The sequence below is a fragment of the Panthera tigris genome, chromosome E2 (assembly GCF_018350195.1).
Source record: "Panthera tigris isolate Pti1 chromosome E2, P.tigris_Pti1_mat1.1, whole genome shotgun sequence".
Lineage (NCBI taxonomy): Eukaryota > Metazoa > Chordata > Mammalia > Carnivora > Felidae > Panthera > Panthera tigris.
The window spans coordinates 10,843,572-10,869,747 of record NC_056674.1 but is presented as its reverse complement, the minus strand read 5'-3'; the positions used below and the strand labels follow the sequence as shown (position 1 = coordinate 10,869,747).

At 47.1% G+C, this 26,176-nt stretch overlaps 2 protein-coding genes across 8 annotated transcripts in view; one reads left to right on the top strand and one right to left on the bottom strand.

Annotated features, from left to right (window-relative positions):
* Nucleotides 1–26,176, top strand: part of HIF3A (hypoxia inducible factor 3 subunit alpha) — an 87,822-nt gene that overhangs the window by 16,089 nt on the left and 45,557 nt on the right. For 2 of the 5 annotated variants that reach the window (XM_042968565.1, XM_042968559.1), the window contains exons 4-5: nt 5,663–5,781; nt 22,909–22,975. In XM_042968565.1, coding sequence (XP_042824499.1) covers nt 5,763–5,781; nt 22,909–22,975 — 86 coding nt within the window. In that variant the 5' untranslated portion in view covers nt 5,663–5,762. Of the gene's footprint in view, nt 1–5,662; nt 5,782–16,602; nt 16,666–22,908; nt 22,976–26,176 lie in introns of those variants that run through there. The other 3 variants (XM_042968564.1, XM_042968563.1, XM_042968560.1) reach the window with 2 other exon arrangements.
* On the bottom strand, nt 6,737–16,571 carry LOC102958036 (insulin growth factor-like family member 3). 3 transcript variants are annotated; one of them, XM_042968569.1, is made up of 4 exons: nt 16,467–16,569; nt 7,683–7,736; nt 7,279–7,546; nt 6,738–7,089 (listed from the first exon to the last, which is right to left on the bottom strand). In XM_042968569.1, the coding sequence occupies exons 1-4, from the start codon at nt 16,483–16,485 to the stop codon at nt 7,059–7,061; spliced, it is 372 nt and encodes a 123-aa protein (XP_042824503.1). In that variant the 5' UTR covers nt 16,486–16,569; the 3' UTR covers nt 6,738–7,058. The 3 variants fall into 3 exon arrangements, with proteins under 3 accessions (XP_015398971.1, XP_042824503.1, XP_007095438.1); XM_007095376.3 differs by having other exon boundaries at nt 6,738–7,092; nt 16,467–16,567; XM_015543485.2 differs by lacking the exon at nt 7,683–7,736 and having other exon boundaries at nt 6,737–7,092; nt 16,467–16,571.

Below are 26,176 nucleotides of genomic sequence, written 5' to 3'. Positions count from 1 at the left end.
CATGAGTTCGAGCCCCACATTGGGCTCCATGCTGACAGCAAGGAGCCTGCTTGGAATTCTCTCTCTCTCCTTTCTCTCTCTCTTTGCCCCTTCCCACTCATACTGTCTCTCTCTCTCTCAAAATAAATAAATAAACTTAAAAAAAAAGTTAACTGGTCTGTCTCTATCAGATCCCAGTTGGTCAAGAGATTTGGGTGGGATTCCATCACTTTCCCCACCCCTCCCCCCCACTTCGCTTTCAAAGACTTTTTGTAACCAAGCGTGTTTTGTAAGATCTGCAATTTCACCTTGCATCAGAGGGTCACAGAGAGGCTGGCCTATAAGGAAGTTTCTGTGATGAGAGAGGATTCACACTAGTGGTAAACAGGGACATATGTGCTGGTGGGGACTACTGCATTAAGGGTCAGTTTAATATTTTTGTGACAACAGCTTTTATTTCCCCATGCAATCTGGTAATTGCAAGACTCAGATAATGAACCCTGATAATGAGGACTCCTGCAGCCAAGAACCTAGTGGTTTGGTAAATGTTTGCTGCTATTATAGCAAACAAACAAAGTTTGTGATAACCTGCAAATACTACAAATTTCTCTATTAAGTTAAGCTGCGACATGAGTCCTTGTCTTTTTTAATGTTTATTTCTTTTTGAGCGAGAGCTCGAGAGCAGGGAAGCGACAGAGAGAGAGGGAGACACAGAATCGGAAGCAGGCTCCAGGCTCCGAGCTGTCAGCACAGAGCCCGACGCGGGGCTTGAACTCACGAGCGGTGAGATCATGACCCGAGCCGAAGTCGGACGCTCAACCGACTGAGCCACCCAGGTGCCCCCTTTTTTCTTCAGTGCTAATTCTTTCTGAGTCCGCTAGCACTTCCTCCTTGTTACCTCTACCACTGGATTCAAACAAGCCATGCACAACTGCCTCAATAATTGCAAAGGCTCCTTGAACCCATTCACACTGACAATACTCTACTCCTCACATCTTACCCCCGCACGGCAGCCAGAATGGCCGCTTCACTCCACCTGAACGCCTTTACTGGTGTCCCATTGCCTTTTGGAAGTCAGGCAAACCCTTCATCATCCTAGAAGGCCCTGCCTAATCATGTGCCTCAGCAGTGTCTTTGGCCTCCTCTTAGTTCTCCCGATGTCCAGTCTTCCTTTTTCATCTGAGGGCCTCCTCACTTGCTGCTTCCTCTGCCCAGAATGTTCTCTCACCTGTTCCTCAGAACGAAAAAGCCCTTGGTCCTCCAGATTCCCTCTCCTGCCCTACCTTGAGAGCCCCTCCCCCCCATTGTCACTGCCTCCACTGTCTTCATTGTATGTAATTTCGCAGATGGCCTGTCAGCGTCTTCTGTCTTTCCACCACGCTGTGAATCTGCTTGGTCTGGTTTACTTGGCATTACACACTGTTGACAGATCAACAAATGTGTCGAGTAAAGGAACTGCCTGTATCTTCCCTACACAGAATTCTACCACAAATACATTTCCCATGAAAATAAGAGGAAAGAGGGGCGCCTGGGTGGCGCAGTCGGTTAAGCGTCCGACTTCAGCCAGGTCACGATCTCGCGGTCCGTGAGTTCGAGCCCCGCGTCAGGCTCTGGGCTGATGGCTCGGAGCCTAGAGCCTGTTTCCGATTCTGTGTCTCCCTCTCTCTCTGACCCTCCCCCGTTCATGCTCTGTCTCTCTCTGTCCCAAAAATAAATTAAAAAAAAAAACGTTGAAAAAAAAAATAAGAGGAAAGAGCCACAGAAAATTAAGACCACATTTCACAAATGTGTTCTAAGGGTGTCTCAGTCTCCGTCTCAGTCTCTTGGCTCCGGAAACCACACTGCATGGCATCTTGCAAGACGGAAATGGCTCTTTTCAGAATCATCCGTTTAAGTCCTCCGCGAGAGGACCTCCACATTGTCTTGATACCTGTGTCCCTGTTGAACCACCATTCCTACCAGAGGTTCTCTTAGAAATCTGTGTGTGTGTGTGTGTGTGTGTGTGTAAGTATGTATATCTACCCTTTTTTGTCCTTCATTTTGTTAATGTGGTGTATCACATCTTTTACTCGTGTATGTTGAACCACCTTTGCAGTGCAAAAATAAATCCCATCTGGGGCGCCTTGCTGGCTCAGCTGAAAGACCACGCAACTCTTGATCTTGGGGTCATGGGTTCGAGTCCTGCGTGGGGTGTAGAGATTACTTAAATAAAACCTAAAAAAAAAAATCCTATTTGGTCATAGTGTGTGGTCCTTTTTATGTGTTTTTTTTTTTAAGTTTATTTATTTATTTAGAGAGAGTGTGTGAGTGGGGAGGGGCAGAGAGAGAGAGAATCCCAAACAGGTCCTGTGCTGTCAGCACAGAGCCAGATGTATGGCTCGTACTCACGATCCGTGAGACTGTGACATGACCCAAGATCAAGAGTCAGAGGCTGAATTGACTGAACCACCCGGGTGCCCGCTTTTTATGTGTTGTTGAATTCAACTTGCTGATGTTTTGTTGAGGATTTTTGCATCTGTTTCATCAGGGATATTGATCTGTAATTTTCTGTTAGTGTCCTTGCCTGGTTTTGGTATCAGGGTAACACTGGCCTTGTAAAATGAGTTCGGAAATAATTCCCTCTCCTTCAGATTTTTGGAAGAATTTGAGAGGGATGGGTGTTAATCCTTCTTTCAATGTTTGCTAGGATTCACCAGTGAAACCATCAGGTCATTATTGGTCTCCTCATCATTTCTCTTTCTTCACGATTAAGTCTTGGTAGGTTGTATGTTTCTAGGAATTTATTAATTTCTTTTAGGTTACTCAAATTGTTGGCATATACTTGTTCATAGTAGTCTTTTAAGAACCACAGTGTTCTCCTGGTGTCAGTTGCAATGCCTTTTCATTCATTTATACTTCTGCTTATTTGAGTCCTCTTTTTTTTTTTCTTGATTAGTTCAGCTAAAGGTTTGTCCGTTGTGTCTGTTTTCCGAAAAACCAACTCTTAGTTTCATTGATTTTTTTTTTGTATTGTCCTTCTAGTCTCCATTTCACTCATTTCTGTACTGATCTTTGTTATTTTCTTCCTTCTGCCAACTTCGAGCTTAGTTTGTTCATCTTTTTCTTGTTCCTTATGGTGTAAAGTTAGTTTGTTTACTTGAGATCCTACTTTCTTAATGTTGGCTTTTATCACATTCCCTCTTAGAACGGCTTTTGCTGCCATCCCATAGGTGTTAGTATATTGTGTCTCCATTTCTGTCTGTCTCAAGATAGTTACATTCCCCCCCCCTACTTTTCCTAAGATATAATTGACGTACATCACTGTAGAAGCTTAAGGTGTACAGCATAATGATTTGACTTACATAAATTGTCAAACAGCTACTGCACTGAGTTTAGTTAACATGAGTGAAAGCGGGGCACTTGGGTGGCTCAGTCGGTTAAGGATCTGACTCTTGATTTCAGCTCAGGTCAGGATCTCACGGTTGCTGATTTCGAGCCTGGAGTCGGACTCTGTGCTGACAGCACAGAGCCTGCTTGGGATTCTCTCTCTCCCTCTGTCTCTGCCCCTCGCCCACTTGTACTCTGTCTCTAAAAATAAATAAATAAAACTTAACAACAACAAAAAAGAAATACTCTTTTCAGCATTTCTTGAAGGCAGATCTACTGGTGATCAACTCCCTCAGCTTTTGTTTGTCTAGGAAAAAGTCTTTATCTCACTCTTTTCTGAGGGACACCTGTGCTGGGTAAAGTACTCTTGCTTGGCAGATTGTTTTCCCCCCAGAACGTAGAATATGTCGTCTCATTCTCTTGTGGCTTGCAAAGTTTAAACTGAAAAATCCACCATAGACTTAGGCAATTTCCCTTATTTGTGAGGAGTTTTTTTCCCCTTGCTGCTTTTAAAATTCTCTTGATCTTTGATTTTAGGCAGTTTTATTATAATGTATCTTGGAGAACATTTCTTTGGGTTGAAATTTTGGGGGGTTGGTTAGGAGCTTCATGAACTTGGATGCTTGAATCTCTCCCCAGATTTGGGAAATTCTCAGCCATTATTTTGTTAAATAAGCTTTTTGGTCTTTTCTCCCCCTCTGTTACTCCAATGATGCATTTTTTTGTTTTGTTTTGATGGCATCCCGTTGTTCACAGGTTAGGCTTTTAACGTTTTTTTTTTTTTTTTTCTAATTTTTAATTTTATTTTAAATCAATCTCTACTCCCAATGTGGGGCTTGAACTCATGACCCCAAGATGAAGAGTTGCATGCTCCTCAAACTAAGCCAGCCAGGTGCCCCTCACAGTTTAGTTTTTAAAACTCTTTTTGGGGGGCGTCTGGGTGGCTCAGTCAGTTAAGTGTCTGACTCTTGGTTTCAGCTCAGGTCATGATCTCACAGTTCATGGGTTTGAGCCCCCATCGGGCTCTGTGCTGACAGTGTGGAGCCTGCTTGGGATTCTCTCTCTCCCCTCTCTCTGCCCAACACCCACGTGTGCTTTCTCTCTCTCAAGTAAATAAACCTAAAAAAAACCTTTTTAACTCTTTTCCTTTCTTTTTTCTTCTTTCTCCTCTGATTAGATAATTTTGACTGACTTGTCTACCACTTTACAGAGTCTTTCCTCTGCTTGATCATGTCTGCCACTGATGCTCTCTATTCCATTTTTTTCACTTCATTCATTCACTTCTTCAGCTCTGGAATTTATGTTTGGCTCTTATGATTCCTATTTCTCTGTCAAACTTTTCACTTTGATAGTGTGTTGTTTCCCTGAGTTCATTGAATTGTCTTTCTGTGTTTTCTTGTAGCTCATGGAGCTTCTTTAAAACAACCATTTCGGGGCACCTGGTTGGCTCAGTCAGTTGGGTGTCTGACTTCAGCTCAGGTCATGATCTCACAGTCTGTGAGTTCAAGCCCCGTGTCAGGCTCTGTGCTGACAGCTCAGAGCCAGGAGCCTGCTTTGGATTCTGTGCCTCCCTGTCTCTGCCCCTTCCCCGCTCATGCTCTGTCTCTGTCTCTGAAAGATGAATAAATGTTAAAAAAATTAAAAAAAAAAAAAAAGCCCAACCATTTCGAATTCTTTGTGAGGTAAATAGCAGGTTTCCATTTCTTTGTGGTCAGTTACTAGTTACTAGAAAGTCATTGTGTTCCACTTGCAGTGTCCTGTTTCCTTAACTTTCCATGTCTCTTGAATCCTGGAATTGCTGTCTTTGCATTGGAAGAAGCAGTCACCTCTTCCAGTCTTACTGACTGGCTTTGGGAAATACCTTCCATCGATCCTGTTAGGGATTCTGAGGCTTTCTTAGACCTTTTCTTTTTTATGTTTTTAAAATGTTATTTTAAGTTCATTTATTTTTGAGAGAGAGACAGAGCGCAAGTGGAGGAGGGGCAGAGAGAGAAGGGGAGACACAGAATCCGAAGCAGGCTCCAGGCTCCGAGCTGTCGGCACAGAGCCGGACGCGGGGCTTGAACCCACGAGCCGTGAGATCATGACCTGAGCCAAAGCCGGACGCTTAACTGACTGAGCCACCCAGGCGCCCCTGGGTGGAATTCTTAAAATTGGGTGCTTTCTCTCCATACTGCAAAGGCAGGCCAGGTGCTGACAGCCTCCCATTTGTTTTCCCTGGGCAGTGCTGAATGCCCAAGTTTGTGTCCTCCCTCCCTCCTTCCCTTTCATTCATTCATTCATTCATTCTTTCTTTCTTTCTTTCTTTCCCCTCCAGTGATGTGCTGGAACTTCTGTGTTGGACCCCAGATTTCCACAAAGGCACTCTTGTTTGTGGGTGTTACGACTTTGTTAAATTAACAGTTGTTAAGCGGAGCATGGAGGGCCAACTAGCTGGTAAGCCAAGGTTCAATTAAAGATCACAAGAGAAATTGAAATAAATAATTTGTTACAGGTTCTAGAAGAAGTACATGGCAAGACGCAAGGCGCCACATGAGGTGGTCAAGGCAGGGTGCAGGCAGAGAGAGAGAGAGAGAGAGAGAGAGAGAGAGAGAGAGAGAGGCAGGACTCTGGGCACATGCCTTTATTTAGGTCTATGAGTGGAATGTTTTGGGGTCCCTGGGCTAAGGCCAGATTGGTCAGTTTAAACCATAAAGGGCAGTGTTTCGGTAAGGTCCACAGGGATCTTATCTGAGGGGCACCCAGGGGAAGGCCCTGGGGGTAAGGGAGACTGTTGACCTTAAGGGCTGTTAGGGAAATCAGGAACTTAGATTTGCTTCTGACTCAGCGGGCTTTTATGTGGGGTATGCACTTGCACGGGGGAATGGGGGAGGGTGCCAGTTTAAGGTTCCCTGCAGGCTGCTTGGCCAAATAAAAAGGATTCTGAGGCACCAACACCGTGGAGTGGCTGCGCTAAACTCTTGAATGGTGGGTGATGGTCAAAATCAATGCTCTTTGAGGGGAAGACGGTAGAAAACTTCCATTTCACCATTTTGATGACACTTCTGCTACTCCTTCAGGTAACTTAAGGCAATCAGAAATCCTCTTTCCCAAGGGCTGGACACAGAACAATGTAGTACTCTCTCTTGGGCGTTATCTCTAAGGGTGAAGCCTATGAGCCTTACTAGATCCTTCTACTCTGCTCTCGCAAGAATGAAGGCTCTTTCCCACATGCAACTTGAAGCAACTTGAAGCATAATGAGCTCAGCAGCTAGGAGTTGCCCAATAGGCCTGCTGGCATCTGTCATATCTCTTAAGTTAGGAGGCCATACAGAAGCACAAGCAAGTCTGATACGTGCTGGAAAATCTTCTCCAGAGAAGTTACGAGTCTGAAGAGCACATTATTTTTACAACAGAATCCCATGGATATTTAATAGCAAAAGGGGTTTCATAGAGCAACCAAAGAACCACGGGTGCCTATGGTACACGGCACCTCCGTGAGCTGATTGACTAACACGTATCAGCAAGGGTGGTGAATCAGGACAGAGGGACCGAAGGACAAGGGAGCAGTGACAGAGATGATGGGCGGACGTCAAAATGGAGCACACTGGGAAAACCAAGTGGCAGTCAGCTAAGGTCTCTCCAAGGTGGAAATCCCAGGCTCTTCCTCGCACAGACGCTGATGCCTGCCCCAGCCTTCCTTTCCAAGCTGCCTTAGTGGAAATTTATTTTCTTCAATATCTTTCCAAATGAGAAAACATCTTTCTGCTGCAAAGAAGGAGGAACCAATAAATTATGAAGCACAGACAAGGGGATGAATGATAAGATTTGAGTCACTGCTGGAGATTAAGTGAGCAGGGTGTCCTCAAAAGGAATGGCCTAGACACCCACACTCCCTTCCTCCTTTCTCCTCATCCCTACCCTCTTTTCCTCAGCCAGGGGCAAGGTCCTCACCTGGCACAGTCCCCGGAGATGGGGGAGGAATAGCATCGAGACTTCACACCCAGAACCTTCAACTTCACAACATACTTCTTGGGGTCAAAGGACTCAGGACAGCAGAGCTCAAAGCAGGGCCAGAAGGTGCAATTAGGGCCACAGAGGTTGGTCCGATTCAGGGGCAGGATGGTGTCATCATTACAGCACTGCTCCAAAGGGTTGTAGATCTTGTCCCCACACCTGGGCGCCTGCTGACATAGCCACAGCCCTGGGCCCATGGGGGCATCTGGGCAGAGATTGCTGGTGTGAGCCCAAGGAGGTCCCGGCAGTAACTCCCCCAGTCAGAAGCCCTCTGTGAACCGTGACCCCACTTCCCAAGGGGAGCTTCGTCCCTCTTCATTCTTCCCCATCCTGGTACTCACCTGTGACAGTCTTTGAGTGCTGGAGGAGAAGAAAGACTAATACACACACAGGAGCTGGAGGAGAGGGAAAGGAGGTTGAGGATGGGGCTGGAGTGCGGCCACTGGGTTGACTGGCCTCAGGGAGGGCAGGCCAGTATGGGGAAGGCTTGGCTCCAGATTTGCTCTACAGGCTTGGGTTTGGGGCCACCTCTGCCTAAGGGCTAGTTCCTGATGCACGTAAGAGTCTAGACAGCTGGGTCCGAGCAGCCTGGACCCTTTAAAGGGGAGTGAATGCAGGAAAAACTTGGGATGCCATAGCTTAGGATTCTAAGAATGCAGTGGAGTTTCCCAGGTGGGGGGTGGGGGGGTGGGGCAGGTGTTAAAGATATCCAGAGGATGGAAAGGAAGAGGAAGGAAGCTGGGGTAAGATTGACAAGGAGAGAATTTGGGTGCAGGGCTGCTTTGGGGATACGGCTGGGCTTGAAAGGTTCTTGGACTTGGAGCTCCCCTTACCTGTATTGCGACTTCTGCCCCCCTCCCCCCCCCCCCCCCCCCCCGACTAGGAATGGAGTTGGAGAGATGCAGGAAATGGGAAAGAACGGAGGCGACCCGAAGGGTGTTTATAAATGCAATCACATGGGGCGCCTGGGTGGCGCAGTCGGTTAAGCGGTTAAGCGTCCGACTTCGGCTCAGGTCACGATCTCGCGGTCCGTGAGTTGGAGCCCCGCGTCGGGCTCTGGGCTGACGGCTCGGAGCCTGGAGCCTGTTTCCGATTCTGTGTCTCCCTCTCTCTCTGCCCCTCCCCCGTTCGTGCTCTGTCTCTCTCTGTCCCAAAAATAAATAAAAAACGTTGAAAAAAAAAAAATTTAAATGCAATCACGTGACCGGGTTAGTGCTTTACCAAGTTCACGCATTCCGCAGCTGTCCTTGCTTTGAAAGCACACAGAGGCAGGTAACCATGAGATCATATGGATAAAACAGGAGGGAAAGGTCTGGGTTCATCTTCTACGACTTGCAGGTGGAAAGTGTCCTGTTACTCCTGAGCCCCCACCTCCTGGGCTACCGCATATCAGATAGTGAGTGCGGTTTCCTCCGTGTGGTGGCCCCAGCATTAGTGAGAATGCAGAGAGGATGGCTTCTCCATTTGTTTTAAGTTTCCTCCCCTACAAGACACCTGCCATTTCTGTATCTCCCAGGTACCTTATCCTTAGAACTTTCAAGCAACTCTGTCCCAAACCCCTTTATTTACTCCCTGGAGAGCTATTTGGGACCATGCTCACGGTTATCACGTGATCTAGCAGAAGGGCGCAGGCTCCATGAACTCGAGGAAGGGAACCAGAGGAGAGTGACAGTTTGCGGATTTCTCCCCCCATGGATCGTGGTGAGGATCCAAAGAGCATATGGCTCAAGGGCAGATCATAATAATGTTAACGGTAAGTAAGGGATGGTATGTGAGGTGACCTTGAGTGTGCAGCCCAGGTAGAGGGAAGCTTAGGGTAAACTGAGGTCTTTGGATCTGGACACTCCCAATGGGCCCCACCTGTCAGCTTGTTTGTCTAATGTGCTTTTTAAAAAAATGTTTACTTATTTATTTTCAGAGGGGGCAGAGGGGCAGAGAGAGAGGGAGAGAGAGAATCCCAGGTAGTCTCTGTGCTGTCAGTGCAGAGTCCCATGCAGGGCTCGAACTCATGAACTGTGAGATCATGACCTGAGCCTAAGCCAGGGGTCGGACACTTAACCATCTGAGCCACCGAGGTGCCCCTAAGGTACTTCCGAGATGACCCAGTACTAGAGGGGAAACTACTGGCCAAAATCAGTTTAGGGAGTAAAGCAAAACTGGGGAGGAGGGACCTTTACTAGATGTGGTCTGCTTATAAAAATTCAGGGAAAGATCTGAAACCCCTTTATGATAACAGTTATTTCTGAGATGCATTTATTGAATTGGTAAAGTAATACCAGTGGCTTTTTGTCATGTCCTTCATCCCTTTAAATTTCATTTTAAAAACTGGGGCGCCTGGGACACCTGGGTGACTCAGTCGGTTGGGAGTCTGACTTCAGCTCAGGTCACGATCTCGCGGTTTGTGAGTTCGAGCCCCACATCGGGCTCTGTGATGACGGCTCAGAACCTGGAGCCTGCTTCAGCTTCTGTGTCTCCCTTTCTCTCTGCTCCTCCCCCATTCACGCTTTCTTTGTCTCTATTGAGAGAGTAAATAAACATTAAAAAATTTTTTAAACAAATTTCACTTAAAAATTTTAAAATCCCCAATACTTTTTTCCCTTGGGATTTTTCTGCCTTCTGGGCCTTTTTTTTTTTTTTTTTAATGTTTAAAAATATTCGGGGCGCCTGGGTGGCTCAGTCGGTTAAGCGTCCGACTTCGGCTCAGGTCATGATCTCGCAGTCTGTGGGTTCGAGCCCCGCGTCGGGCTCTGGGCTGATGGCTCAGAGCCTGGAGCCTGCTTCCGATTCTGTCTCCCTCTCTCTCTGACCCTCCCCCGTTCATGCTCTGTCTCTGTCTCAAAAATAAATAAACTTAAAAAAAATTAAAAAAATATATTGGCCTGATAGTTCAGTTCTTTACCAGTGACCTAGGTGTAATACAGTTATTGTCACTGGAACTTAGCGAGTATTAGTCATGCACGTGTGGGGAAATATGTTTGGGTATGTATGCTCTTGTGAAATCCGAGTTATGAGAGTAGGTGGTTAGAGTGCTGATGTGTTGCTCTCTATGGTAAGAACTAATTCTGTTGCATCACACACGCGGTTACCAATCACTTTTCTTCCCTTTTACAGTGCAAATAAAGGTTTTGAGTTCTAAACAAACAAAAAAAGATAGATAATCCAGCAATAGCTGGAGACTTCAACACCCCCTTTTCAAGAATAGAACAAAACAGCAGATAGATGGTCATCAAGCGTATAGAATACTTGGGGGTACCTGGGTGGTTCAGTCTGTTGAGTGTCCGACTCTTGATTTCAGCTCAGGTCATGATCCCAGGGTCATGGGATCGAGCCCTGCATGGGCCTCTGAGCTGAATGTGGAGCCTGCTTGAGATTCTGTCGTGCTCTCTCTCCCTCTCTCTCTCTCTCTTTCTCCCTCTTCCCCTCTCCCCAACTCCTGCTCTCTTTCCCTTAAAAAAAAAAAGAATATAGGATACTTGTAAAAGCACTAGAAGCCAATTAAACCTAGCAAACATCTGTAGAACACTTCAAAATAGCAAAATACACATTCTTTCAAGTACACGTGTAACATTCTATAAGCTCTACCATATTCTAAGCCATAGAAAAGGCCTCAATAATGTAAAAGGATTGAAACCATACCAAATACGTTCTCTGACCACGGTGGAATTCAAGGAGCAGTAAACAACAGAAGGAAATTTGGGAGGCTCACAAATATGCAGCAATATAAGAGCCAGTTCCTAAGTAAAATAACCAGTGGGTCAAGGAAATCTAAAGTCACAAAGGAAATTCAAAAATGGTTTGAGACAAATGAAAATGAAAACACCATGTATCAAAACATATGGCGTACAGCTTACAGCAGTGATGGCAGAGAACTTATAGACGTAATGCCTATTTGATAAGAGAAGAAAGATCTCAAAGCAATAATTCAGTCTTCTGACTGAAAAAATAAGAGCAAACAAACCCAGGGGAGCAGAACCAAGGAAACAGTGATGATACCAAGGAAAGTAAATGAAATGAAGAATAGAAAAAACAACACAGAAAATCAATAAAATTAAAAGTGTGTTCTTTGAAAAGACTAACAGAGTCGACAAAACTGTAGCTAAAATGACCAAGAAAAAAGCCATCCTTAAATTGATGCCAATCATTCATAAACTTCGAAAAATAATGTTGGGTTGTTTTTTTGTTTTTTTGCTTTTTTGAGACAGAGAGAGCATGAGCAGGGGAGGGGCAGAGAGAGAGGGGGACACAGAGTTCGAAGCAGGCTCCAGGCTCTGAGCTGTCAGTACCGAGCCTGACATGGGGCTCAAACTCACGAGCCATGAGATCACGACCTGAGCTGAAGTCAGACACTTAACTGACTGAGCCATTCAGGTGCCCCATAAATTTCAAAAAATAAAACAGCAGAACTTCCCAACTCGGTTTATGAGGCTAATATTACCCTACTATCAAAACCAAAGACATCACAAGAAAAGAAACCTATAGACCAACATCTCTTATGAATATAAATTAAGAAATTCTCAAGAAAAAATACTAACAAACAAAATCCAACAGCTTATATAAAGGATTCTACACCATGACCGAGTGGGATTTATCCCAGGAATGCAAGGTTGGTTCAACATATGACAATCATTCAATGTAATAAACCTTATTAGGAGAATATGGGCAGAGGGAAACATGATTATCTCAAATGATACAGAAAAGGCATTTGACAAAATTTATACTCTTTTGTGATTAAAATAGTAACAACAACAAAGAACAAATTGGGAATCCAGAGATCTTCCTCAACCTGATCCACAAGAAAACCCACAGCTCACTGTACCTAATGGCAAAAGACTGCATGCACTTCTCCCCAACGTCTGGAACAGGGCAAGTACATTCACCCTCACCACTCGATTTAACATTGCACTAGAAGTTCAAGCCAGAGAAATTCGGCAAGAAAGAGAAAAAAAAACATTCAAACTGGAAAAGAAGATGTAAAACGATTTCTGTTTTCAAGTACCATGATCATCTAGTACATTAACAATGCTCAAGGAAGCTACTAAGGCCACTACAGAACTAACAGATGAATTAAGCAAGGTTGCAAGATGCAAGGCCCACATATAAAAGCCCATTGTAGGGGCGCCTGGGTGGCGCAGTCGGCTAAGCGTCCGACTTCAGCCAGGTCACGATCTCGCGGTCCGTGAGTTCGAGCCCCGCGTCAGGCTCTGGGCTGATGGCTCAGAGCCTGGAGCCTGTTTCCGATTCTGTGTCTCCCTCTCTCTCTGCCCCTCCCCCGTTCATGCTCTGTCTCTCTCTGTGCCAAAAATAAATTAAAAACGTTGAAAAAAAATTTTTAAAAAAAAAATAAATAAATAAAAGCCCATTGTACACACTAGCAAAGAGCCATCTGAAATTGAAATTAAGAAAATAATTCTACTTACGGGGGCGCCTGCGTGGCTCAATCGGTTAAGCATCCGACTTCAGCCCAGATCATGATCTCATGGTCCATGAGTTTGAGCCCAGTGTCAGGCTCTGTGCTGACAACTCGGAGCCTGGAGCCTGCTTCAGATTCTGTCTACCCCCCCTCCTCTCTCTCTCTGCCCCTCCCCTGCTCACACTCTGTCTCTCTCTCAAAAATAAATAAACATTAAAAATTAAAAAAAATTCTACTTACCATAGTACCAACAATAATAAAATGCTTGTTGGGGCGCCTGGGTGGCGCAGTCGGTTAAGCGTCCGACTTCAGCCAGGTCACGATCTCGCGGTCCGTGAGTTCGAGCCCCGCGTCGGGCTCTGGGCTGATGGCTCGGAGCCTAGAGCCTGTTTCCATTCTGTGTCTCCCTCTCTCTCTGCCCCTCCCCCGTTCATGCTCTGTCTCTCTCTGTCCCAAAAATAAATAAAAAACGTTGAAAAAAAAATTAAAAAAAATAATAAAATGCTTGTTAATAAATTTAACAAGGGGAGTGCAGAACGGGCACACTGAAAACAATACAGCTGTTGAAAGAATTTCAAGAACGTGTAAATAAATCGAGCTCCATAAATGTACATGAGTTGAAAAATGTAATACTGGTAAGATGCCAGTGCTCCCAAATTGACCTATAAGTTCAACGCCATTCCTGTCAAAATGCTAGCTGGTTTCTTTGCAGAAATGAGCAAGCTGATCCTAAGATTCATACTGAAATGGAAGGGACCCAGAGTAGCCAAAGCAAAGAACAAAGTTGTTGAACTGATGCGCCATCATTTCAAAGCTTACTCCAAAGCTATACTAGTTAATTCCGTGTGGTATTGACCTAAGGGACTCACATGTAGATCAATGGGCCGAATCGACAGTCGAGAAATAAACCAGTGTAATTACGGTCAATTAAATTTCAACAAAAGTGCTATGACAATGAACTAGGGAAAAGAATAATCTTTTCAACAAATGGTGCTGGGAAAACTGGGTGTCTGTGTGTAAAAGAGAATAAGAAGGATGTGGAGAAGGAGAGAAAGAAGGATCTCTCCCATACCATACACAAAGATTAACTTCACATTGATCATAGACCTAAATATAAGAGCTAACACCATAAAATCATTAGCAGAAAACAGTGGAGTAAATCTTAATGACCTTGGGTTTAGGCCATGTTTTCTTGGCTATGACATCAAAAGCACCAGAGACCAAGAAAAAAAATAGAATTTATCAAAATGAAAACCTGTGTGCTGCACACAAAAATATCAAGGAAGTGAAAAGACAATCACGTAATGAGAGGAAGTATTTGTAAATCACATATATGATAAGAGGTAAGTATCCAGAATTTGTTGAAAAACTCCTACAGCTCAATAAGAAAAGACACCCCAGTTTAAAAGTGGAAAAAGTGTCCACTTTTCCAAAAGGACATACAGACAGCCAGTCAGCACATGAAGAGATGCTCATCACTGTTCATTAAGGGAATGCAAATTAAAACTATAAGCTATCTCTTCACATCCACGAGGGCGGCTGTCATAAAAAGAAAAGTGGAAAATCACAAGGATGGGGAAGGAGGTGGAGAAATCTGAACCCTCTACATTGCTGATAGGAATATAAAATGGTTTAGCAACCGTGGAAAACAGTTTGACAGCTCCTCAAAGAGCTAAACATAGAATTACCATTTGACCCAGAAATTCTACTCCTAGGTATATACCCTGAAGATGTGAGAACAGGTACTCAAATACACATATACACACGTTCATAACAGTACTATTTCCAGTGGCCAAAAGATGGGAACAGCCCAAATGCCCATTAAAAGATGCATGGATAAACAAATTGTGGTATATAGACAGGGTGGAATATTATTGAGCTATAAAAAGGAATGAAGTAGGGGCACCTGGATGGCTCAGTTGGTTAAACATCTGATTCTTGATCTCTGCCCAGGTCATGATCTCATGGTTCGTGAGTTCAAGCCCCGCGTCAGGCTCCGAGTGCTAAGTGCAAAGAGCCTGCTTGGGATTCTGTCTCTCTCCCTCACTCTCTGCCCCTCCCCAACCCCCCCCCCCAACATAAATACACTTTTTTAAAAAGGAATTAGTACTGGTAAATTCTACAGTGTCAATAAGCCTCAAAAATATTATGCAAAGGGGAACATGAAAGTAACATAAAAAGTCATGTATGGTATGATTGATTCCCTTTAATTTTAATTTAATTTTAATTTAATTTAATTTAATTTTATTTTATTTTAAATTATTATTTAAATTATTATAACTTAAATTATTTTAAATATTTATATATATATATATTTATTATATAATATTTATAATATATATTATATATAATATTTAAATTATTATAATTTAAATTTTAAATTATATTAAATTTTATTTAAATTTATTTAAATTTATTTTTTATTTATTTAATTTTTATTTATTTTTTGAGACACAGATCAAGCTGGGGAGGGGCAGAGAGGGGGGGGAGAGAGAAACCCCAAGCAGGCTCTGCACTGTCTAGGCAGAGCCCGATGTGGGGTTCGGACACACAAACCATGAGATCATGACCTGAGCTGAAACCAAGAGTCGGATGCTCAACCGACTGAACCACCCAGGCGCCCCTGATTGATTCCATTTAAACGAAACTAGTAGGAAAATCCATGGAGACAGAATGCACATTGGTGGTTGTCAGGGGTGGGGATGAGAGCGAATGAGCAGCGAAATGGGTATGGGGCGGGCTCTCGCTTGATTCGTAGGGTGGCTTGGATAAAAAGCAATTCTGGAAGGTGGTTGGGCTACTCTTCATTCAACTTGAGCGAGAGGAGAAGAGAGGGGAAGGAGAAGGGGGGAGGGGCAGGAAATACACGGAAGGAGATGCTAGAGACTCGTAGTTACCCAAAAGGAAGTGTTACGAACACAGCAGGCATTGCTCATCTGAATGGACCATAGATGACAAAACTCCATCCACTTCTCCTTCCTCCCTGAGCCTGAATGTGAATAGACCCCTCACGTGGGCACAGATCCTGGTGCAATCGAGCCTCATGCCTGGGACCTTCAACCTCCCAGCAGCCCGTTCTGAGAGCTCAAGGACTTGGGAAAACAGTGCTGGAAGCCAAGTCAGCAGGTTCACCTGGAACCCCCGAGTCAGGCCCCCTCACCACAGCACTGCTCCACGGGGTAACAGGGGTCTCTACACCGGAGCACCAGCTGTGACATCCACAGTCCAGGATCTGGGGGACTCAGAGCTGGATTGGATTCCAAGGATTAGTCTGGGACCTCTGGAGCCCCTACCTCCATCCATAGTACGGTCCCTTCTTCCCTTCTCGCTACGTCTGCTCTCACCTGCGATTCCCTCTGAGCCTGAGCTCAGGAGTTCAGAAATCCAGACAGCAGCTGAGAAGCAGAAGGGGAACGCGAATAATGCGAGAGAGGAGCCTTCTGGTCGCCACCGGGGTGCACAACGTGACGTCACTGACCTCCTTTCACCGTTGGGAACAGCTCAGGGTGGATGTTGACTCAGGGTGGCACGGAGGGCCAGGGGAAGAGCGGAGTCTAATATTTTTGCAGGTTAGGACCCATGAAGTCAGAAATAACCTGGGGGCGATTACCAAGTAGGAAGCCAAGGATGGGTGGGCAGGAGAGCATTAGGTCTGAGGTTCAGAGGTGCATTAGGGGTGTGATGTCACAGAAGCTTGGGGCTGGAGTGCCCTTACCAAAGGTCCTGGGCACCATGGTTCTCGATGCAGCTCCAGGGCAGTCGATGGCAGGGCAGCAGAAGAGCTGGGTCTGGGGCCTTATACAGAGACTTCGATAGACACCCTTACCCACACCTGGGGAACCTACTCATCTCACGTTGCAACACAGGAGTGTAGCTGCAGTGCTGCTAAAAGGGGAGGGGCATGAAGACCTCAGGTGAGTGGAACCTCCCTTCAGCCTCCCCAGGAAACACCTGGGACGAACGATGGCGGAGCTGAATCCATTTTTTATTTTTCAATTTTTTAAAAGTTTATTTATTTATTCAGAGGCAGAGAGAAAGACAGAGGGAGAGAGAGAACAAGCGGGGGAGGGACAGAAACAGAGGAGGAGGAGGAGGAGGAGGAGGAGGAGGAGGAGGAGGAGGAGGAAGAGAGAGAGACTGACTCCCAAGCAGGCTCCTTGCTGCCAGAGCAGAGCCTGGTGCCGGGGCTCGAACCCAGGAACTACAAGATCATGACCTGAATCCAAGTCAAGAATTTAATGTTTAAAGCACCCATTGTGACAAACTCGTCGGTCTTACATCCTGGGCAAGTGTCATGATCCACAGTTTGGAGGACACTTCTCTACCTTGCGGCTCGCTGAGGAGAGGAGAGGCCTGAAGAGCGGGGGAGAATGTACTGCCATCCCCCACCCCTTGGAGGGAGCAGACATTTAGGACTCTGGTTACTCCACAGTGTCTGCTTCAGAAGCCTCCTCCTTGGCCTCCTGCCTCCGGTCTCAACCCTCTGACCACCCCCCTCACAGGAGACAAATGCTGGGATCTTCCACAGACTCAAATCTCACCACTTCCATTTCTGCATAGGACCCCATGAGGTTAAGTCCAGAATCCTCTCAGCGGCCCACGGGGTGACTGGCCCCACCCTCTGCCCTCCCAGGGCTGAGCCTCCTTGAAACAGTCAGTTCTCGCTCATTCTTAGAGTCATAGCTCTGATGTCCCTTCCTCCAGGAAGCCATCGTGATCCCCTTGACCCTCTGTTCCAGCCCTACTCACTGTGAGTCACTATTGTTTGGGATGATTTATGTTCCCCATTGGACATAAGTACCAGAAGGATAGGTCCTGGGACTAAGTCACCACTGTGTCTTTAGCACTGATTACCATAGGGCTGGTGACAGAGCAGGTGCCTGAGGAATGTGGAATGGATGGATAGATGGATGGATGGATGGACGGACGGATGGACGGACGGATGTATGGATGGGTGGATGAGTGGATGAATGGATGCATGCATGGTGAAAGCCCTGTGTTCAGGGTGTATCTAACTCCACATGTCTGTCTTGACATAATGGCTTTCTGTGAATTGGTCAGAAATCAGCCTGAAGCTCGAGCCTCTCCCACCCCAGGCAGCCTCTCCGCCCTGCCTGTAATGCTGTTGCTCATGTGGGTCCTGTGGGATTTCATGCCCCGGGGGCGGTCTCAGGACCTCTCTCCTGGGTAGCCTCCCCCACAACTCCCCACTCCCCAGCTCCTCCACCCCCTACACATCAGACCCAGCCCTGTGCTGGGGGCCGGAAATTCAGGCCACCAACAGCATGGGGGCCCTGCCAGGACCGAGGGAGTTGATCTGGGGCTCAGAGCCTTCTCTGTTCCTGGTTTTACTAACCACTGGCCTGTGTCCGCTGGGGAAAATAGATCGTACATCACTGTGCAGCTTACACTCAGTCTCAAAAGAAAATGAAAAGAAAAATAGGCAATAAAATGCCCTGTCAGCCTCCCTAAGGGAAGTGACTCCACGTTCTGGTCCCAAGTGGCTTCTCACTGGGGAAGAGCTACTCCCCTGTCTCTCAGATCAAGCATAGTCAGGCACAAAGCTGATTCATTTCCATGAAGGAGATGAGTGAAAACATTTGTCCGTCCTGTTGTCTTCATTCTAATGAGGCCATGGTCTACCTGAGGGTCTAGCGATAGTTGTGGGCTTTTTCATCCAGCACATCAATGAAACAAGTAGGATAACGACACTGATGTCACATCAATCAACTCCAAAGCCATTGCTCCCTCACCTAGTGCCCAGCACGACTTCTTCCCGTTCTCTCATTTACATTCTCTCTCCTCTCCTGGGCCCTTCCATCTCTCCCAGTCCCTCTCCCCTCGGAGCCTAATGAGAACAGTGAGTTTTGCGGGGTCAGCCTCCACACTGACTCTCACATCCTGAACCTAAGATCAGTGCCTGCGAGGTACAAGTTGTGTGTCCTCGAATAAATGACTAAAAAGCTGATATGGAAGTTGACATGGTATCCCTGTGGCATTTGAGTCCCTGTCTTGGCTTCACGAGTGACCCCCAGAAACCCGGCAAATTTCCCGTTTTGCCGACTCGTTCAAATAAGAATTTCCAAATCCGGAAAGAAAATGTCACTGCCTGTCACAGTCTCTTGCACCTGAATAATATCAGCTGCGGTTACTACACTCTGGTCCTTGGGCTGGGAGTGTGAGGTCAGGGAGTGGACGGGCAGGGCAGGTAGTCACATACAGAAGAACCTGGAAAAAGATTTGCAGGGTCACATCGATAAGGCATTATTCACTATTTCAACTTGGGAGAATGGGGATGGCTCTGAAGTATATGCCACACCTTCCTTTTTGCTCAAGTGGCCTTATTACTGGAGGCATTTAGGGGAATGAAGGGGTCATCTGTCCTCTCCTGGCTCTTAAAGAATCTGACATCAAGTTCCAAAGTGATAGCTATCCCGTCTGACATCTGCCCCAGCTCCAGAGCCGAGCAATGCCCCTGGGGGGGCCAGGGAAGAGGACTGGAGATCTGCCATCACCATTCGTTCTCTAGAGATAAAGGGACCTGCGGAATCTGCTGCTTGACCATCGACTGAACCAATGGCAACCCCAGAGATGTGACTATCCCAATGCAGCCTCCAGGGGACAGAGGACAGAACCCCATCTCCAGTCACAGCCACTCCCAAGCGAACCTCATCTTCTACCCCAGGCTCTTCCTTTCCCTGCCCTCATCTCCTTCCATAGCAAAGTCCCATCCTCACCCCAAAATCAGTTTCATTTACATTGTTAAGCTTATTGCCTCCCAAAGCAATCTATAGATTCTATTCAATCCCTAGCAACATCCCAATGGCCTTTTCCCCTCCTTCTCCTCCTCCTCCTCCTTCCTTTTCCTCCTCCTTCTCCTTCTCCTTCTCCCTCTTCCTCTTTCTCTTCCTCTCCCTCTCCTCCTCCTTCTTCTTTTTCCAGAAATGTAAAAGCTCATTCTCAAATTCATATGGAATTTCAAGGGGCCCTGAATAGCTAAAAGAATCTTGAAAAAGAAGAACAAAGTTGGAAGATTCAAACATCCTGATTTTACTTATTTAAAAAAATTTTTTTTTTAAATTTTTTTTTTCAACGTTTTTTATTTATTTTTGGGACAGAGAGAGACAGAGCATGAACGGGGGAGGGGCAGAGAGAGAGGGAGACACAGAATCGGAAACAGGCTCCAGGCTCCGAGCCGTCAGCCCAGAGCCCGACGCGGGGCTCGAACTCACGGACCGCGAGATCGTGACCTGGCTGAAGTCGGACGCTTAACCGACTGCGCCACCCAGGCGCCCCTAAAAAAAAAATTGTTTTTAATGTTTATTTTTGAGAGAGAGAGAGACAGAGACATAGCGTGAGTGGGGGAGGGGCAGAGAGAGGGAGACAAAATCTGAAGCAGGCTCCAGGCTCCGTGGGGCTCGAACTCATGGACTGAGAGATCATGACCTGAGCCAAAGTCGGACACTTAACCGACTGAGTTAGATGCTTAACTGACTGAGCCACCCAGACAACCCCACACATCCTGATTTTAAACTCACTATAAAGATACAGTAATCAAAACAGTATGGTACTGACATAAGGGAAGACATACAGATCGACAGAATGTAATTGAGGTTCTAGAAATAAATCCATACATCTATGGCCAGTTGATTTAAGGTTTTATTTTTAAGTAATCATCACACCCAACATGGGGCTCTAACTCACAACCCCAAGATCAAGAGTTGCACGCTCTGACTGTGCCAGCTAGGTACCCCTATGGCCAATTGATTTTTTTAATGTTTGTTTGTTTGTTTATGTTGAGAGAGCAAGCAAGCATGGGAGGGGAACAGAGGGAGAGAGAATCCCAAGCAGCCTCCATGCTCAGCGCAGAGCCTGACTTGGGGGCTTGATCCCACAACTGGGAGGTTATGACCGCCAAAATCAAGAGTTGGATGCTCAACTGACTGAGCCACCCAGGCGCCCCCAGTTGATTTTTGATGAGAGCACCAAGGCTATTCAATGTGGAAAGAATAATTTTCAACATGTGGTGCCGAGTCAAATGGATATCTACAGGCAGGATAATGAAACTGGACCTCTCTCTATCAAGAAGAGTGAAAATACAGCCCACAGAATGGGAGAAAATATTTGCAAATCATAATCTGACAGTGATCGAGAATATCCTATCCAGAGTATATATAGAACTCTTACAAAAAGACAGACAAGACAATTTAAAAATTGGCAAAGGGCTTGGATAAATATTTCTCCAAAGAAGATATCCAAATGTCCCCGACACGCACATGAAAAGATGCGCAAAGTCATTTTTATTAGGGAAATGCAAATCAAAACTACTAGGAATTGTCTATCACTACACACCCACGAGAATGGTGATGATTTTTTAAGTGGGGGGGAAAGGTGTTAGTGGGTTTGGGGAAATTGCACCCCTCATACTTTGTTAGCGGGAGAGTAAAACAGTGCAACCCCTGTGGCAAACTGTCTGTCCTTCAATAAGTTATTAAGCAGAGAATTACCGCGTGAACCAGCAATTATGCTCCTGGGTCGATACCCAAAAGAACTGAAGTAGTTGTTCAGACAATCACTCGTTCACAGTGGCAGGACTCACAAGAGTCAGAAGGTGCGAATATCACGAGTGCCCATCAGTTGACGGGTGGATGAACTGAAGGCGATGTATCCGTCTAATGAAATCTTGTTCCTCACAACATACACAAGATACCGATACACACAACGACCCGGATGCCTCTTGAAAACAGGTGAAAGAAGCCAGACAAAGCAGAGGACCACGTATTGTATTCGTATTTTTTTGAAGTTCATTTATTTATTTTGAGAGAGAGCCTGGGGGAGGGGCAGAGAGAGAGGGAGAGAGAGAGTCCCAAGCAGGCTCCCGCGGTCAGCGCAGGGCCCAACGTAAGGCTTGATCTCGCGAACTGTGAGATCGTGACCTGAGCCGAAATCAAGAGTCGGATGTTTAACCGACCGAGCCACCCAGTATTATTCTAACAACATGAAAAATCAAAAATAGGCAAATCAGTCCTGTCCGGATCTCCCTCCACCTTCCTGCCCTTTTGTGACTCAGCTCCTTGGAGAGAGGAGGCTCTGGGCCCTGGAGCATGCGGCTGGGGCCTTGCTTGGCTGTCCCTCCTCAGAGACCTCTCCAAGCCATGCCCCGTGGTCTGTGCTGTCGCCGTCACCCTGGCTGGTCTCCATGCCTCTACTGTACGTCGGATGTTGGTGAGGCAACCAGGCCTGTGTCCAGGCCTGCCCTGCGTCTCCCCAGGAAGTGCATTGAATCCAGGCCGCGAGAGATGGGCCCTCAACTGGGAAACAAGACGGGCAGCCCAGTCTGAAAGCGGGGCTCTCGCCTGGAGCCCGCTCCGTTACTGAGCATCGAACCATTTGGCCGCCAAGGTTTACAACGGCCCTGAGGAGTTTCAGTAAACAGCATTTGATACGATTCTGCGAGGCACCTAATAACCATTTTCTAATCTATTTTGATTATAAAACATATGATTCAAGACGAACTCAAGGGGTTGTACAGCCCGCTACCGAGGCGGTGAGACCCCCAGTTTGGAGAATGCCGCTGCCAGAGGAAGCAGGCCCGAAAGGGGGCGATGTGGGGCGGGAGAGGAGAGCTTCCTGCTCAGGTCTCTCTTTTCCACTCCTCTGCCCACATTCTGTCTGTCCCTCCATCTCTGTCTGTCTCTCTCCTGCTCACTTTCTCTGTCCCTCTTCAGTGTCCGCTCACTGCTGGGTTCTGCTTCCTGAATGGTCCTGGAGAGAGGGGTCTGTTGTTGAGTTGGGTGTGGAACATGGAGTTGTGTTTGGGGACAGGAGACGCTCAGCCTGACTCTCTCCTGCGTAGGGTGACTGGTCCCCTTTCTATGATTCTGGACAATCCTGAGAGATTATTGTGCTCTGGGAAGTCCCCAGGGCCCTGACCCCCCACCCTGACCCCTACACAGTATCAGTAGGTACAATCCCCAGGTTGGCCCTGGGGACACTGCCCTGACATATTTTTCAAGACCTTAGGCCCTTTTCTGGCCAGATGCAAAACGCAAGAGACTCCATACATCTGACAGTTTTACCTAGATTGTCATCAGGGGAGCTTGACAGTTTGGGAAGGCCATAAATGGTGGACCTGGGTCGTTTCTCTGCTCTCACAGGTGGCGAGGTATGCCCGCTTTTTCAACGTAGGAACGCATTTCAAGATACCATGGTCGCCTGGTTTCAGTGAGTAAAATCCCATGTTTATCACAAAGCTTGGGGTTCTTGCGTCGACCTCGCCAGGGTGTGGGACAGGGGGTTGGGCCACCATCCATAGGGAAGGAGGAGTGGTCAGTGCTGAGTACCTCCTGACTCCTCTTGCCCGGAGGAGGGAGGACCGGACCGCTACGCCCCCTGGCGGGCATCGGGGATGGGGCAGGGCCGCGCGAGCGTGGACCAGGCGGGAAGGGCCACCCCCAGGGAGCAAAAATTCGCCTCTCCTGGAATCCCAAACCCAGGGCTGGACTCACCCCTTGGCCCCACGGCCAGTAAGCGGTGGTGTGGGAGTTTGGACGCTCACCCGGGAAGAATTTATTTGCCTCCACAATGATTTCTTTGGAATAAACCAAACATGTCGGCATTATGGGATTCTGGAAACTGACAGATCTGGACTTAGTAACACAACATAGAGGACAGGGTCAAAGTAGACAATCCATAAGACTCTGACCTTCCCCCTCAGAGGACTCTTCAGGACCCTCCTGAATCAACGTTGATGGATGGGAGGCTGGGATGTTTGAACTAAATGTCATCTCAGGTGAGGGGCGCCTGGGTGGCTCGGTCGGTTAAGCATCCGACTTCGGCTCAGGTCATGATCTCGCAGTCCGTGGGTTTGAGCCCCGCGTCGGGCTCTGTGCTGACAGCTCAGAGCCTGGAGCCTGTTTCAGATTCTGTGTCTCCCTCTCTCTGTGACCCTCCCCCGTTCATGCTCTGTCTCTCTCTGTCTCAAAAATAAATAAACGTTAAAAAAAATTAAAAAAAAAAAATAAATAAATGTCATCTCAGGTGCACCTGGGTGGCTCAGTCAGTGAGCCAAAGGTGTGGAACTTTTGAGAAAGCCCGGGAGGGAGGCGCCTATTTGCACCCTGTTTGGGGAGACACCACCTCAGTGACCCAGAGCACCTCCCTTTTCTGTCCCAATTTTGATATAAAAGTGTTGAAAAATGAAATTAATACATAGAAAATACTTTTAAGGTCTCAGAATGTATTCTTTTTTCTTTTATTTATTTTGAGAGAGAGTGTGTGCATGTGGGGGAGGGCCAGAGAGAGAGAGAGAGAGAGAGGGAGAGAGAGAATCCCCAGCAGGTTCTGTGCTGTCAGCACAGAGCCTCACGCGGGGCTCGATCCCATGATCCTGGGATCATGTCCTGCACTGAAATCATGAGTCGGATGCTTAGCGGACTGAGCCACCCAAGGGTCCCTAATGTCTTTCACAATTTGAAAAGTGCATTATCCCACAAACCCTGGGATCAGGAAGGGAAGGAGAGGGGAAGGAGGTTCATTCCAGAGTGAAAAGGGGGATCTGGACGCCATTTCAAACCATCCCTCACCAGAATTTCTCTCCGGGAGGGGGTTGGGTGCAGCTCTGCTCGGAACTGAGCTGGAGAAGATCAGAAGTGGGAGGTGGGGCCCTCGGAGTGTGGCCATACGGGGGCCCCCGCCCCAGGAAACACGGGGCCAGTTCTCAGACTAGCAGATCAAGTGCTGGGCGGACACAGGCGGGGGTGAGGCGGGCTCTGAGGAGACTGGGAATATGGCAGAATCAGAATCAAGTCTTCATTTAGCCCCTGGAGTCTCTCTAGGCTCTCCTTTGTCCTGCCACTTCTGTGACCTTCCCAATTTCCTCTCCTCTCTTTTTTATGCTATGCCCTCGGGGTTCAGATCCACCCGTATTTAGCCTCACGACCAGTTTCCAATTTCACATCAGGGTTTTGACAGCATCCCTTCTGGGTCAGATGCGGGGGGATTATGGGCAAGGGCAAGCACTGGGACTAAGGATTGGCACTCAGTTCTCTTGCTCTTTTCCTGTGGGCCGGGGGGTGGAGGAGGGACTCTGAACCTGGGCCCAGGTTGGGGGGAGGGGGCTGTCCCCATCATGTCTGAGGTAGAGGGGGACACTCCCTCCAAAGCCACCACCAAAACATAGAGACGCATGTCCTGGGACGATAAAATGTCCTGGTGTCTCCAGGCTTGGAACAGGACTTGAAGTGGCCCCGGTTGATGCATTTCTGGGCCCACAGGGCCGTGAATGAGACCATAGCAGGGTCAACCTTGCAGAGCTTGTGAGATGATGAACTCATCGGGTTGGAGAGAAGATCCTCATTCTCGAGGGCTGGAGGTGACCGGGGAGGGGATGATGCGGGGGAGACTCTTGCAGTGCTGACCTTCCTTGCTCCATCCAGATCCCCATGATTTGGTCAGCTCATGAGCTCCGTGCTCCCCTCACCCGGCTTCACGATGAAATGGTGGCCACTGGTGCAGAACGTGCTTGCAAACGCACTAAGTGCTTTTTTAAAACAATCCACACCTGTATACGGAGAGAGAGAAATGAAAACATCTCACTTTTATTTTTCAGTGTAACGTACCACACAACGTTCCCCAGTTACAAGGTCATGAATCTCTCAGTAAATATTTTAAGGCGTATTGTGTTCCTGGGGCGCCTGGGTGGCTCAGTCGGTTAAGTGTCCAACTCTGGATTTTGGTTCAGGCCGTGATCTCGGTTCGTGAGTTTGAGCCCCGAGTCAGGCTCTGCACTGACAGCACGGAAGCTGCTTGGGATTCTCTGTCTCCCTCTCTCTCGTCTCCTTCCCTGCTCACACTCTTTCCTTCTCTCTCTCTCCCTTTCTCTGTCTCTTTCAAAAGAAGTAAATAAACCTAAAAAAGGGGAAAATACAGGGTAATAAGCTTAAAACACAGTGGTAATAATTGCGTCGTGATGACATATGAGAAAGTCAGTGATTCAGACTCTTATCCAAACCAAAATCTTTTTATGGTATAATCGTTTTGTGGGTAGAACTGAGCGGACAGACAACATCTGTGGATGTTCGGGGAGGAACCATGGCTTTTATGTGGGAGAATGAAATTTGCAATATGGAATTGCAGAGGGGAAAAAAATAACCGGATAAGGAACCAGGCCACCCCCCTCCCCATGAAATTCCTCTTTAGAAAGTCTGGGGTAACCTATATAATTGACGGGTTGAGTGCAGCTCCTGATGTTATGCTTTATTTATTTTGAGAGAGGGAGAGAGAGAGCGCATGCGCATGAGCCGGGGTGGGGCAGAGAGAGAGGGAGAGACAGAACCGCAAGCAGGTTCTGGATTGTCGGTGTGGAGCCCGACGCGGGGCTCAAACTCACGAACTGTGAGATCATGACCGGAGCCGAAACCAAGA

Bases quoted from the DNA above. Each gene is read 5' to 3' on its own strand.
- LOC102958036 (XM_007095376.3), bottom strand. The intron at 7,547-7,682 runs GTGAGTACCAGG...ATCTCTGCCCAG, and splicing joins GCACTCAAAGACTGTCACAG to ATGCCCCCATGGGCCCAGGG. The intron at 7,093-7,278 runs GTGAGGACCTTG...CCTTCTTTGCAG, and splicing joins ATCTCCGGGGACTGTGCCAG to CAGAAAGATGTTTTCTCATT.